The 15,605-nt window shown below is 43.2% G+C and overlaps 1 protein-coding gene across 2 annotated transcripts; it reads left to right on the top strand.

Moving 5' to 3' along the window:
- Positions 1-4,278: 4,278 nt before the first annotated feature.
- LOC139392206 (palmitoyltransferase ZDHHC18-B-like) lies at positions 4,279-14,141 on the top strand. 2 transcript variants are annotated; one of them, XM_071140006.1, is made up of 10 exons: positions 4,279-4,604; positions 5,996-6,156; positions 7,502-7,651; positions 8,011-8,148; positions 8,271-8,322; positions 8,550-8,652; positions 9,330-9,442; positions 9,675-9,768; positions 11,479-11,589; positions 13,243-14,141. In XM_071140006.1, the coding sequence occupies exons 1-10, from the start codon at positions 4,357-4,359 to the stop codon at positions 13,657-13,659; spliced, it is 1,587 nt and encodes a 528-aa protein (XP_070996107.1). In that variant the 5' UTR covers positions 4,279-4,356; the 3' UTR covers positions 13,660-14,141. The 2 variants fall into 2 exon arrangements, with proteins under 2 accessions (XP_070996107.1, XP_070996108.1); XM_071140007.1 differs by lacking the exon at positions 11,479-11,589.
- Positions 14,142-15,605: the final 1,464 nt, after the last annotated feature.

Below are 15,605 nucleotides of genomic sequence, written 5' to 3'. Positions count from 1 at the left end.
TGGCACTTTTGAAATGTACACCAACAGAATTCAGAACATGGGCCGTGTACACCAAGTCAGAGCCTTAGGATAAATAAAGGGGCAGATACAGTGCCTTGGAAAAGTATTCATCCCCTGTGGCGTTTTTCCTATTTTGTTGCATTACAACCTGTAATTTAAAATGATTTTTATTTGGATTTCATGTAATGGACATACACAAAATAAAATGGAAAAGTGGTGCATGCATATGTATTCACCCCTTTTGCTATGAAGCCCATAAATAAGATCTGGTGCAACCAATTACCTTCAGAAGTCACATAATTAGTTAAATAAAGTGTTACATGATCTGTCACATGATCTCATCATACTGCTAAAGCAACACTCAAGTGGTTTAAGGGGAAACATTTAAATGTCTTGGAATGGCCTAAAAGCCCAGACCTCAATCCAATTGAGAATCTGTGGTATGACTTAAATATTGCTGTACACCAGCAGAACCCATCCAACTTGAAGGAGCTGGAGCAGTTTTGCCTTGAATAATGGGCAAAAATCCCAGTGGTTAGATATGCCAAGCTTATAGAAACATACCCCAAGAGACTTGCAGTTGTAATTGCAGCAAAAGGTGTCTGTATTGACTTTGGGGGGGGGGGGGGGGGGTGAATAGTTATGCACGCTCAAGTTCAGTTTTTTGTCTTATTTCTTGTTTGTTTCACAATAAAAAATATTTTGCATCTTCAAAGTGGTAGGCATGTTGTGTAAATCAAATCAAATCAAAATCAAATCAAAATGTTATTAACTAATAACTAACTATAACTAATAACTAACTATATAAATGTGCACACGTTTGCATAACCTAACCCACCAACAGTAACTCTTAAACCATTCCAGCTACATACACCAAGCCAATTTTCACATGTTCTGGCTATCCTAACTTCAAATTCTTTAAAACTTTTATCAAGTATAACGATGTAAATTAGCATAAAATAACTAACGAACAGTAACTCTTGAACTGTTCAAGCTAGATACACCATACCAACTTTCATATGTTCAGGCCATTCTACATTTCTCAACTATAACCAGTCACCACCGTTACTACTGCAGACACTACCACTACTATAATGTTTTCCCAAACCAAACGTACTTTAAAACGGATTTAAAGTAACACTTTTTAAACTTCTACCACAATAATACTTTAAAGAGTTTAATCCAGTCCTATCAATTGTACTTGAAGTACAATTACCATATAGTCCATGGTATTTTTATTATGAAATGTATAATAAAACAAATAATTCAGCCTTTGGCGCTATTGATACTATGCAATGTTTCCTAATTGTAAATAAAATCACTCTCTCTTCTATTACAGAGAACCTGCATAGGCCACAGTATTCAGAGGAGATTCACTGCTGAGACTCCTTCCGAGCTCTTGCCGTGAAGCAAACTGAAATGGGTGGAGCTGATTAGTATGCTGTGTATACTGATGACCAAATCCATCATTAGCTTCTTGTCTCTGGATAGAGCTTTTCAGGTTCCAGTTGATGCAGTCTCGGGTAGGAGTCCTGAATACCTTTATCGATCCTGTATGATATTCATAACACCTCATATTAGATTGAATTTGGTGCTAAATATGCTATAGACTACCGTATATTATTTCATAATATTCTGATGTATTTATCCTTCCACAGATACAAAGGAAAGCAAAGCTTCTGCTGTGAAGTTGGGTAGGAATACCAGAACACTGGTGCCAATCCCCTCCTCGCCCCACCCACACTAACAGCCAGACGGATAATAAGCCTGTCCAAGAGGACAGCAGGAGGAAAATCAGACTTCTCCAGGCTGCCAAGAGGAAGGTATCCCAAAGGTTAGAGACAGACCTATAGCCAGAAGGTCACTGATTCAAATCCCGGACAGGGCAATGAAAACGTGGGAACTGAAATTGCAACTGAAGGGCTGGTGGTTTCAGAGAACATTTTGAATATCCTGTGCAAAATGGACGAATAAAGTTCTATTTTCTTCCCTTATTCTCTAAAAAGGGTGGTCAACTCCATGGACTTGGACATTTCCAGGACCACTAGTAGAAGCAGTGGGATGGTGGCTCTGCTGGGTTGTCCAGTCAAGAGCAACAACAGTTTGTTCAGCAAGCCTCCAAGCCCCTCTGCAGCCACCTCAAACACATCCCTGGCAGCCTCTGAGATGAAACTCTTGTGTAAACTCTTCCAGCGAGATTCCCCAGACTTCATGTCATCCAGTAGCAACACCAGCCCAAGCCCCCCCAAAGGAACAGTAGTGACAACAGTCAACTAATGGAGATGCAGAAACTTAGTCTTCTAAATATCTAGGTTTAATAAAAGTAATTTTGCATGGACATTATTGGGTCACTTGTTCATGATTTAATATGGTTAATATGATCATAAAACAAAGTAGACTACCTGGATTTTTCCTTTTGAGGTGTAAGCAAAGATACTGGTAACTTCATTTACATTTGAGTCATTTAGCAGATGCTGTTATCCAGAGCGACATACAGTTAGTGCATTCATCTTAAGATAGCAAGGGGGGACAACCACGTATCACAGGCATAAAAAGTACATTTTTTCCTCAATAACGTAGCTGAGTCAGAGCTAGAAGGGGGGTGTGTCAAGGTGAGGAGGATTATTTAAGATAATGTTTGAAGAGGTAGGGTTTTAGATGTCTTTGGAAGATGGGCAGGGACTCTGAACCTGGTTCCACCATTGGGGTGCCAGGACAGAGAAGAGCTTGGACTGGGTTGAGCGTAGCGGTGGGAAGGCCAAGAGATTTGAGGTGGCAGAACGGAGTGCTCGGGTTGGGGTGTAGGGTTTGAGCATAGACTGAAGGTAGGGAGGGGCAGTTCCGTAGGTAAGCACCATGGTCTTGTAGTGGATGCAAGCTACTGGAAGCCAGTGGAGTGTGCAGAGGAGTGGGGTGACATGAGAGAACTTGGGAAGGTTGAAAACCAGACGGGCTGCTGCATTCTGGATAAATTGCAGTGGTTCGGCAAAAGCGGGAAGCCCAGCCAACAGCGAGTTGCAGTAGTCCAGACAGGAGAGGACAAGTGCCTGGATTAGGACCTGCGCCGCTTCCTGTGTGAGGTAGGATTGTACTCTACGGATGTTGTAGAGCATGAACCTGCAGGAGCGGGTCACCGCTTTGATGTTTGCATAGAAAGACAGGGTGTTGTCCAGGGTCAAGCCAAGGGTCTTTGCACTCTGGGAGGGTGACACTGTGGAGTTGTCAACCCCGATGGAGAGGTATTTGAGCGGGCAGACTTTCCTGGGGAAGAAGAGCAGTTCGGTCTTATCAGGGTTGAGTTTGAGGAAGCAGAGATGCGTGTCGCCACCTGGGTGTCAGAAGGGGGAAGGAGAAAAAATGTTGACTAACCCACGTAATTCCTTGCCAGCAAATCATGAACGCCGTACAACATTTTAATGTGTCGTAAACATTCCATAGCGATCATAACCAAATATGATATATTATATTGACTAGGGACTGCTTTTACAATAGAAATGGAAATACATGTGATGTCAGTTGGAATAAAGGGGCTTATTCTCACGCGGATAGATTTTGGGTGGAGTAAATCCTCTCGCTTCGCCGCTTCCTCTCGGTCATAACGCTGGATGATAGAAAGAAGTGCGCCTGACCTGTACGCTTTCCTGAATGTAATAGACTACAAGAGACCAACATAAATGAGAATTTCGATTATGATGTTTATTAGTATAACAGCAGTTGGTTAGCGTCGATTTGTAGCTACGAAAACTCCCGACGAAAGCCCTCATCTACATCACCACCGGGAAATTCCAACATCACTTTGTTTCATCTGCCTGGCTGAAAGTGTAGGAGTTGGTGGTTTCAAATAGGATCATATTGAACCGTCCGTATCAAACAGAACCCTGGTATGGTATTGATACCTATTTTTATGCTGTGCATAGGATATGCTTTCTACCTAGCTACTATTCACCACTGATTTTTGGGCTAACTAGGTAGCGTTAGCCTAGCTAGAGCGTTAGCCTAGCCAGCTAAGCGGTCATACGAATGCAATGGGTCACACACACTGCTGTTCTTCAGGTTGATAGACCGATATGATGGATAATATCATAGTCGAATTGTTCTCCTCATGGAGTGTAGATTTTTGGGGACACTGTTTGCATACACTGGATACGCTTGGTGACGTTGATTCAATGACGACATGCACCACTAACTTACCGGTACTGGAACATGTTTGTAGCTGACGTTCCTGGCAACACGCTAGTCGATGTTATTGTTAGGTAACGTTAGTTAGCAAACATTAGCAAGTTGCTGCCTATGTAGATAGCGGTGGCAAGCACAAGACAGCTCTTCTATTCGGGAAGCGCCAAAATTTCGTAAATCATGAAACATTGCGAATACCAGCAAATCGACCCGCAGGCACTTTCAACGCCAACACCGACCCTGCCGCCGCAACACGCTGTTGTTCAGGAAGAGAAGAAGGGGGAAACCGCACGGAGAAAATGGGAAGTTTTCCCCGGCAAGAATCGCTTCTACTGTGATGGACGGATCATAGTGGCTCAGCAAAGTGGTGTCCTACCACTTACCCTCGGCCTCATTTTGGTCACCACTGTACTGTTCTTTGTTTTCGAGTAAGTACAAGTTCTCGTTTTCTTTTGCATTGCTTTGACACAAAAATGTTTGCCCTAGCCATTAAAATGATGCCACACAGGTTTCAACAAACCACGGTAAGTTTGGTTGTGTGTCTAGCAGTTTAACCAATACAGTAGATTCTGGTAACAACACTAGAGGAATAGTTTTAATACCAGAACATGTCATTACATATTCTTACAAGTGTCTTGCTGAAATGTGTGTTACATCTCCTGAGACTATGCTACCAGTAGTAATTAAAAAGTGAAAGTTGATTAAAACCAGATCCTGGTGGTTGAGAAACTATTGCAATATTGTACTATTGTGTTGGACAGCGTTTTCAGTTTCTCATGTTGAAAATGAGAACAAGTCCTTCATGTGGTTAGTCAGGGTCCTGATTGTCGCTGCAGTGCTCTGCAATCAATCTTGTCCTCTTTAGTTGTCCTGGTGATTTAAAAAAAATACCTTAATGAAGCCAGGCTACACAAAACACTTTAGGCTGCATTAACAGTCAGCCAAATTCAGATTTTTATTTTCAGTACCCGTCACACGAACGTTACGTTATGCGCATGATTTCTGGTTGCGGAAATGAAGCTGACATGGTCAGTCAGCGCGCCAGTATTATCACCCACTGAAATAAGATATGATAATTTTTTGGGGGGTGGGTTCTCCTAGGCTTACAATGTTGTTTTGATTATTGCTTGAACAGTCACTAAGATTATATTTGGTTGTGATAGTTGCAAAATACCTGTTTTGGATTCAGCAGTTGTTAGTTAGAATGCTAACGCTCATTGACAGGCTTGTAGCAAAGCTAGCCAAAGAGCCATTTTACTGGTTGGCGTGTTTTTGAAGTATAATGAAATTGGTTGGCGAGGATGACACGAACTTTATATTAAGCAGAGCATTTATGCACGACTCACAATCCAATTTATAATCCAAAAGTATTGTGACATACACTCATAAGCAACATGTAAATTCATATTTTTAAGCAATACTCCGAGTATTAATCTTAATGAGATTTTCCTGAAGAAGCGCTCCCGATCGTACGCAGATAATGCACATTAATATTCTGAATAGATTGTGAAAAACGAATACTCAAGATCACCATTTGCGCTCCACACGGATTTACTGCATTTGTAACTAGCAGTTTACATATTAGCAGGGAGGGGGTTCTGCAAATTGCACGCACATCGCCCTCTTGTGGCAGTTTGCTAACGCAGAAAAGGGGTCATTGGTCTTTTGATTAATCAGGTCAGGTCTTTTGCCTATTCATTGGGCAAAATATCAGAGTTGGGCTTCCAGTATAAACACACCCTTAGTTTTAACATATAAGACAGTCCACTTTAATTGTTGCTGAATATAGTCCTCTTTTTCCTTTGTCCTGTCACCACAGCTGTCCCTTCCTGTTGAAGCACCTGACCGTGTTCATCCCAGCAATTGGAGGAGTGCTGTTTGTGTTTGTAGTCATCTCCCTCCTGCAGACCAGCTTCACTGACCCTGGCATCCTGCCCCGGGCTACACCGGACGAGGCCGCAGACATTGAGAAGCAGATCGGTAAGGGCAACACATACACACCTGAAAGAACATTCTTTCCCACTCACTTTCCCAGCTTTGTGAAGACGTTCACCATTTGTTTTCCTGCTCCATATTCTGGTCTCCTTTTTGAGCTTTTATCACCAGTTTGTTTGCGCTGGTTTTTGAGACACAGTAGTAGCAACATATATGGTAGTTTCCTGCCTTTTTTTGTTTCAAGCAATGCATTATTCAGCCAACAAATGGTTGAACCACACACAGTCTCTTCTGACCGGGCATGTAGGGAGGGAGGGATGTATGGATGGATAGAGGTCTTTGAACTTTTAGTGGCACTGCTTGTATCTGTGTGGGTGGTCAGTCTGCTGTGGGTAGTTAACTCTGCTGTTTAATTTTGTGAAAAATTAAGACACGGGCCCCATTGCAGTGGGTTGCCACTAACATCTCTCTCTCGCTCCCCCTCCCTCATTTTCTCTTCATCTCTTTCTCTCTCTGTTTTTTGTAGAGTGGAAACTCACATCACGTAGAGGGAGTTGTGGTTTTAAATAGAGTAATTTCATTGTGTGGCACCAAAAGTATAAAAATAAGTTATTGAGGGATATTCTCATGCTCTTGTGACGTGTCTCTGTTAGGATGACAGAGCGTGATGTCCACTCAGCTTTCTGCAACATGGTTTAGGCCTAAGTTGTGCATATCTGCTGGTTAGGCCTATTTCCCTAAACCAGATGAATTACTTCCAGAAAGTTATCAAAAGTATCATACTTAGTTCTGACTAGCTGCCAAATATTCAGCTGTCTATCAAACATTGTGTCTCCGTTGTTATCTTGAACGTACCTTACACTTGACTATTTATTAATGAGCTCATGCCATGTAGTGATAGTACCAGTCTAATACATCAAATCATCACTCAACTGAAACCTGATACTCAACTGAAACAAAAAGATCAGAATCGGACTGCCTGTCTAAACTCAGCATATGGGACTCCCAGGCAGGCAGCGCACTTTCATACATTACACAGAGCCTGTGTTGATTGATTGCCTCCCCCATGAAGCTGCCTTAATGGACACCACTCCGCCAGCAATTAGGCCTAAAGCTACTACTGCCTGGATCACAACATGGACACATGCACACAAAGCATAGGTTTTACTATACTAGTGCGGGCCAAAAATAGATTTCCATTCAAAATCCTATTTTCCCTGACCTCTAATTCTAACCCTAATACCTAAGCCTGAAATAAGAGAATTTTCCTTGTTTTACTATCCTTGTGAGGAATTTGGGGGATTTCCGGTACCCAAGAGAATAGTAATACACACATGCCTTGTGTACTATATCTCCTGATATGTCCTCCCTGTCTTTCTCTCCTCCTCAGATAACTCTGGCTCTTCCACCTACCGACCCCCTCCCCGCACCAAGGAGGTGATGATCAACCAGCAGGTAGTGAAGCTCAAGTACTGTTTCACCTGCAAGATGTTCCGGCCACCGCGCACCTCCCACTGCTCCCTCTGTGACAACTGTGTGGGTAAGGACTGGTGACAGAGGTGGACGTTCAACACGGAACGTAGACAGAGGGACACACTGCCATTTATTAGACTGAGTGATTTAGACTATACTACACATCCTGTTACTGAGATTGATAAATAAAGACTGTTCATACAAAACAGTCTTATAAAGAGTATTTATTAGTGTTGGTCTCCTCCGTAAAGATGTTGATCAACTTTGAAAGCAGACCTTCTTAGTTTTCTTTTTTTTGTTGTTGACTTTTCTACATTTAATTCACATTTATTTGACTGTTGAAAGGGGCTTGAAAGCTTGGCCTTCGTGTCCTTTGTAGACATTTGTAAATGTTCTTCTTCCTCAATCTTTCTTCCTGTCCTCCAGAGCGATTCGACCACCATTGTCCCTGGGTGGGGAACTGTGTTGGGAAGAGGAACTATCGTTTCTTCTACACCTTCATCGTCTCTCTGTCCTTCCTGACAGTCTTCATCTTTGGCTGCGTTGCCACACATCTTGCACTGAGTACGTAGTCTACACAGAAGACACTGCCCGGGCTTGTGATTTTGTATGGAACTTTTGCGTAGATCCTGATTTATCATCCTGTCATGGTTTTCTGTATCAACTTTCAATGGTTCTGTCCTCAGGGGCACAAGGAGGGAGAGGCCTGATGTTTGCTCTTCAGGAGAGTCCAGCCAGATATCCTTTTACCAAGACTGTGTGTCTAGTGTAACCGATCAGATCCCCTCATAATACCACTCCCTGCCTCGAGTAGTCTGGTGTTAGGGCACCTAAACTGTCATTCACTTCAGCTTATTGGCCATATTGCAGAATACGAATGGGTCTCTCAATCTGTCCAGCTGACATCTCTGGTGATATTTAGATACTCAAACCATACATGTTGTCCTTGACTTTACTTCCTGCACTGCTGTGGAGCTGGTGATTTGCTTCTTTTCAGTTTGGTCCATCTTGGGCCTCTCAGGCTTCCATACCTATCTGGTTGCGTCTAACCTGACAACAAATGAAGATGTGAGTAAATGCCAATGAGTGTGATATCTGTCTCTTCTGGGATATGTATAATAGACATATAGGTATTATACACTTTAAAGGTTCAATGCAGCTCTTTTTATCTCAATATCAAATCATTAAGTGTCTTTACTATGATTGTTTTTCAATTAAAATGGTCAAAAAGTAACAAAGGCATCTTAGCAAAGGGCAATTTCTCAAGTAAGAGTTTAGCTAGGACTGTCTGGGAGTGGTCTGAGTGGTGAGGGGGAAATGGAACATTAGCTGTTATTAGCAAAGAGGTTTGGAACTCTTTCTTATTGGATTATAAACTAATTTACCACATAGTGATGCTACCATGGAAGGCCAAAACCCCATCCCACCAAAATTGAAAAATTTCAGACGGGCTTTTCAAACAGCTCTTACACTATGAGGCCATTTTCAAAATGTCATTATTATTACTCCAACCTTATAGTGTGGAAATGTATATAAAACCCATGAAAATCAAATGTTTGACTGACTGTAGATTTTGCACTTTAAACAGTTAAGTGCCCCTTCCGGTATGTGCAGACTGCAGATGGAAAGTAGCCATGTAGCTTAACATGGTGTCATGTTTGTTGTGCCTGGTCCCTGACAAATAAACTAAAACTAGTCTTGGACAAGGACTGATGGTCAATCTTGTGTGTCTCTCTTGGTCCCAGATTAAAGGCTCGTGGTCGGGGAAGAGTGGGACGGAGGACACCGGTAACCCCTACAGCTATAACAACATCATTACTAACTGCTGCTCTGTACTCTGTGGACCCATGCCTCCCAGGTGAGACTCAGCCTGGTTTATAATGTATCTTTGATAGGGGTTGAGTCAGTTCTTTCTTCAAATCCGTCTATTTAGGAAGTGTTTAAAAATGCCCCATTGTTTTCCAAGGATTTTCTCCAATGCACAAATTTAATTTCTAATCACTCCTTGATTTGACTAAGAAGGAAACTGAATTGACCTGAAGCCTGAACTATTTGACTAACCGGTTTCCTCCATGTTGTCCCGTGTTCAGTTTGATTGACAGGCGAGGCTTCATGCCAGTGGAGGAGTCGTCCCAGACAGTTGCCACGGAGATAGAGCTGGCCGCTAAGAACGAGATAAACGTGGTAGGAGGGCCCACGCCGTCCCAGCTGCCCCCTTGTGCATTGCAGGTTCCCCCCTCCCCTATACCGCTACATGCAACCCCAAACCACCATCAGCCTGACTTGCAGACTCCAGTTTAGTTGCCTTTTCCAACCGAACCCTCTTTGACTGTTGCCTGACTGGCTGTTGTGTAAGGGGTCACCCCCTCATGACTTAGTCCCTCATATACCAGAGTATTGTGGTACTATTGCTAAGGGTCCAGGATCCTGGTGTGGTCATTACATATGTTGTTGCCTGATCCTGGTAATCCAGTCTACACCAGACTGTTCATTGTTTACAGTTGACAGTAAAAGACTGTCTCTGGCTGGAAAGAGGAAGTGAAACTGGCTGCTAGGCCATGTTTGACCTGGGTGTAGCTCAACCGTTAGTTACTCACGCCATTCCATTCCCTAATCTTATTAATCAGACAACTCAGTGTCATTTCTATATTTCATTTCAGTGAAAAAGGGAACAGCCTACATATGATTCATCCGCTTCCCAGCTGGGTTAAAGGTTTGGCCCTCGTTTTGCAGTTGAGGAGAAACGTCGGTGCTAGGAGTTTTCTTTAAAATATGTTTGTTTACAAAGTACGACTGCCACTGGGTTTTTAGTTCAGTCTGACAGCAGTGGCACTCTCCAACCGTTCAGACTAGGCCTTCCTTCTGTTTACATTCAAGCAATAGGGACAAGCTAACCTAACCTCGGTTTACTTTAAGGATACAAGGGCACTGTCATGTCTGCTGGAAGTTTGCGGATTAGAATGTATTTGCACATAAGGAGTTAGATCAGAGAGAGAGAGACCAAGCACAGTATTGGTTCAGTATTTATACTTTTAGCAACCACATGCTGGTAATGGAAGCGGTTACTGCTGGGAATTTACCGGTCACAAATACATCTGTACCCAAGTGCTGTTTTCATTTGTCTCAATCTGGACACCCTCCCTCACTGATATTCAGTGGGTCTGCTGAGAATTCATGGAAGAGGTATTCTATTTATGCACATGGAATTATCTTTGTTTACAGAGTGTGAAAACACTTATTTGTCTTCCCTCAATGTTCTTGTTGTCTGCATTTGTCTCTGACGTGACTCTGTGTATTGGCGTGTGTATGTTGAGTTTTGTGTGTCATACCATAATGCAATGGTCATGTTAAACGTGACATAAAAGATACCTGCATTTTACATTTGAAACGTTTTCAGTAATTTAGCAGACACTCTTATACAGAGCGACTTACAGGAGCGATTAGGGTTCAGTGCCTTGCTCAATATCACATTGGCAGATTTTTCACCTAGCCGGCTCTGCGATTCGAACCAGCGAATCCGACGCTGGCCTGACACTAGGCTACCTGCCTGCCTCAAGACAGTCCAAATCATCTCCCTCTTACTGTTTTCTTATGCTTTTTAAAATATGTTTTATATTACAATCTTATTATTTTGTCTTTTTGTTTATTTTGGTCATCTAAATATTTATACGTCATTTTGGAATAAATTATGTTAATCTGAAATGTACAGTAATAAATATTCCATTTTAACAATGAAATAAATACGTTTTTATTTCCAAATGAGTTTAATAGACGTGCATTCCTTTTTTAATTGTCACCTGTGTGTTACAGTTAAGATGGAGCATAATCATACGTGTGAACAGTCCCGATGTCATCATTGTCACTAAGCCTTACCCCTGTGTGCCTATTCCGTAGTGTCAACTGGTATTGTGTCTCTCCGTATTTGTGTGTATGGCCCATCACCACCCCCCACTAGGAGGACAGCTGTCTGGACTTTGCTCTGTCCTGTGCTGGCTGATGAGCAAGGTTAGTGGAGACAGACAGGTTGGTGAGATGACCCCAGGTAGAGTGCAGTAAGAGTGTTTGGCTGGCCTTACCCGTCTCTGTGGCTACTGTGTCTACATCTTCGTCAATTGAATGCCAATTCACTTATTTGGAAGTACTGAGTTGAAAACTGAATAGAGCCCAACCCTGGTGCAGAAGGAAGGTTTTCTAGGGGGCCCTCTCTCTGTGGCTGTTTGCTGTCTGCTTTATTTTTCTGCCTGCCTGGCTGGCTTCTCTCCCAGTGCTACTATGCTTTTCCTTTAACATGGCTGATTTCAACCACGTCGGGCTGGATCCCATCACACACAGTCAGCCTCTCTAAACTCAAGGTCCAGACCTGTGAGGTTTGGAATATCAGACCGTCAAACCGAGGAAAGGATAATGGCACATTCGTTGTACTTTAATATATCTGTGTTGTTTTCTTGTCAGCTATGCCTCAGATACACTCACGCATGCTTAAATGCACAGATAGTGAGCCCCAAAAGTATTGGGACTGTGAGTGTTTTGTTTTGGCTCTGTACTCCAGCACTTTGGATGAAATGATACAATGATGGAGGTAAAAGTGCAGACTGTCAGCTTTAGTGGACCAAAAGTATTGGGACAAATTCACTTGTGTATTAAAGTATTATTAAAGTTTGCTGTTTGTTTTGGTCCCCTGAAATGGGGTGGAAAGTGCAGTATTTTCTAAATGATTTATGGGTGAAAGTTTAGTCTGCACTTTAACCTACTTCATGGTCATTGTTTTATTTCAAATCTAGTGCTGGAGTACAGAGGCATAACAACAAATATCACTGTCCCAATACTTTGAGCTCACGGTATATGTACACACCAGACAATGATCAAAACCTTTTCAAGCAGTAGACTCGTTAATAGTTTATATCGATTCAGCCTTTACAACTGCTTCTTATTTTCTCTTTGGAAGCATAAATGAAAATTGTTCCACAGAGGCGAAAATGCAAACACTTCTAAATTCCCCTCGGTGGTCAGGTTCTGCATGTGCTAAATGTGCGCCGACAGCTACGCCAGTCCTTTACATAACATCATAAGAGCATCTCTCTCTTCTCTACTTAAGCAGTCAGACATGCAATCATCTCCACACTACAATGTTTATGCTCTGGTGGGTTTTTGTTGACCTTTGTTACTTCATCTTTCAAGTAACTTTAATTTATCTGTCACTTTTGCAAGCGAGAATAAAACCCTCAAAGGACCATTCTTTAAAGCAATAGCCCTGTCCCCTTACCGTGTATGGGTCTTACATTACTCGAACGAGAATTTAATGTGATCTCTGGTGCTGTGGAAATACCGTGGCAAGATTGATACAACAGCACTGTGTTACTTTGTGCTTCCAAGTGACATTTTTTATCATCTGCATGGTTACCCCTCACCAAAATGACTGTCTGCTACCAAGCATCAGAATACCTGCATGTCCTTGCACCACCTCAATTACTTATAGCTTGACCGTTGACCCATAGTTTTGCTCTGCATAGCTGTCTGAGTGATCTCTCCTCTCCCCTGGGGGACTTCTGTTCTTTTTTTATTTTCAGCTGGGCTAACTGTTCTTGGTGGTTCTTGTCTTTTCTGCTGCCCTTGTCTCATCTCTTTCTTTCCGCCACCCTCTCTCCTTCTCCCACCCAGTGCACACAGGGAACTAAAGATCTGTTGGAGTCGGCATCTCGCTCTCCGTGTCCCCAGACAGGGAAACCCCAGACCGTCTCTACTTCCTGTCCAGACCGCATCGACCCAGCTGACCCGGCGGTGACCTTTAACCCTGATGTAACCTCTGACCCTGTTGCGGTGCCCTCTCTGAAATGCGGAGGCCGCCACCACAGCCACACCACCAGTCCTCCGGACGAACCCCGCCAGCTGCACCACCACCATAACCGGCACCACAAGACGCGGTCGGCACGGAGCAGCAGCAAGCGGGCTGCTCTCCACATCTCCAACCCGGCTTACAACGTCAGCCTCAGCCCCCCCACCTCTCCAGGCCTTGGGCCTAGTCATGGTACAGGGGCAGAGGAGCACGTAAGGGACAGCTTTGCCACATTGCACTGAGTCAAGTAAACTCTTAACTTCCTCTGAGTGAATGGACCTGCACCTTGCTGCCTTCCACAGCTCTACGCTCTGCATGCTGTACAACAGTTTAGTCCCACTTGCCAGACTCATGGCGCACGGCTATAGGAAGAGACTACAGTCAATCACACTGGATGCAGTCAGGTGGTAGCTTTTATAATCAATGTAAGTCCACAAGTCCTCTGGGAGAGGTGGGACATGACTGAAGCATCAACAGCACCCTCTTTACATCCTGGGCCTATGTGGTGGTTGGGGACAAGGATGTGTGACTGTTACTTTGGAGCTTAAGGATGTATTACTGAGGATAGCTGTGGGGGGTGTGACTGTCTGGAGAAGTCATTGCACGGTGGCCAGCTTTCACTAGCTAGGCCTATCACATCTACTACCAATTTGTATAGCCTGCTTGGGCCTTTACTAGACTGCAAATGAATGGAGAGCCCTTCTAGAGATACATTTCAGCTTCCTATCAGAAGAGGGCACTACCTGCTGTGAGAGTGGTACATGTGATGTGAACACTTACAGGACACATAGACAAACCTCCAAATGTAATTGAACTGAATAGCCCCTTTGTTTACAGCGAAAAGCACAACAAAAGAGCTGGTATTTTGTGGGGCAAACTTGTGTAGCTACTCAGTGAACCATACATTCTTCTGTTGACACACTCCAGCTGAAGAGACCTAGCCAGCACTACAGGGCCTCATACAGACTGTTATTTTTCTGGGTGTCCAAAAACGAACCTAGCATCCAAACTGATGTCGCTATGAGTGCAGCGTTCAGCCTGGCTTGAGGCTTGATAAACTTTGGGGATACCTACCTACTGATTTGGGATGGCTCAGATTATTAGAGTTGCTGGCTTTGAGGCCCAAAAACCTGGCTGTGTGAGTGCCAAACAACCCAAATCCTTTTTTTTTAAATCTAAAAGCAGAACCGGACGGATGAGCTTGAGTTAGTATGTGACAGGCTAGCGTTAGTACACAGAGCTTTCTATATATCAATGTCTCTGAACTTGAAGAGATCCCCCACATCGATAAGAGTAGCTCTCGTACTCAGCCCTAGACCCAAGGACAATAGTAAGAGTGACTAGTATGCACAACACGGACATGACTGAAATGCACTGGCAGATGAGGACGTCTTGAAAATCCTAACTGCTGTTTTACGGTTCAAAACCAACCATTCATTCAACAGTAACGACTCAAGACACCCCTACAGCATACCTCAGAAATGCTTCACCTCACACAGGAATGTGTTCTTACTAAAGCAGTGTTTCCCATGATTCATATACACCTCTATAATACTGCTATGTACCTGAGACATGTTAGCAGTATCTTGCGTCGCATGTGGTTGCCTCATGCCATGTCCAAATACTCCTTCCTCCTTGAGTTGCTTGCACTATTAGTCCAGACAGGATCACCAGCACTAATTGCTATTCCATAATCCACATATTAGATGTGTGAATCTGATCCCTTCCTTGATTTTGAGCAGTGATACTAGACCAAAATTAGCCTCTTGTTCATTTGAACCTTTTTGTTCTTTGTGCGGTTTGACAAATCTAATAAGGTACTGTGTGTTATGAGAAGGCCCACTGAACCAGGGCATCTGAATTGGAAGAATTCAGAGTGTGGTTTCAGATTGAGAACCTGTCTTTGTGTTATAGGCTTAGTTATTTGATATACAAGATAACTGTGAAAGTTCACGTTGATCCACTTCGTTACGCCTACCCCTGCAGTCATTTGCACAGAAAACGCAATGAACTGCCACTGAGCATGAAACGTGAGCACACTGAGTCGTAGGGACACACAAAGATCACTTAACACTGACAGTCCATTTCATACAAATAAAATGATATTCCTTATTGTCCACTTGGACCTACGGCATTCGCATTCACTAGAGCAGAGAAGTGAATTCACTGCACATTTTGTATTTCAAAA

Source organism: Oncorhynchus clarkii, chromosome 32, assembly GCF_045791955.1.
Source record: "Oncorhynchus clarkii lewisi isolate Uvic-CL-2024 chromosome 32, UVic_Ocla_1.0, whole genome shotgun sequence".
NCBI lineage: Eukaryota > Metazoa > Chordata > Actinopteri > Salmoniformes > Salmonidae > Oncorhynchus > Oncorhynchus clarkii.
The sequence above is the reverse complement of the archived record's forward strand: the minus strand, read 5'-3'. Positions and strand labels throughout refer to the sequence as shown.

What these genes read in the sequence shown, in the direction of transcription:
- LOC139392206 (XM_071140006.1), top strand. Translation starts at nt 4,357, where the DNA reads ATGAAACATTGCGAATACCAGCAAATCGACCCGCAGGCACTTTCAACG. An exon ending in ACCTGACAACAAATGAAGAT is followed by an intron (nt 8,653 to 9,329) that starts GTGAGTAAATGC and finishes TCTTGGTCCCAG; the next exon opens with ATTAAAGGCTCGTGGTCGGG. An exon ending in TGTGGACCCATGCCTCCCAG is followed by an intron (nt 9,443 to 9,674) that starts GTGAGACTCAGC and finishes TCCCGTGTTCAG; the next exon opens with TTTGATTGACAGGCGAGGCT.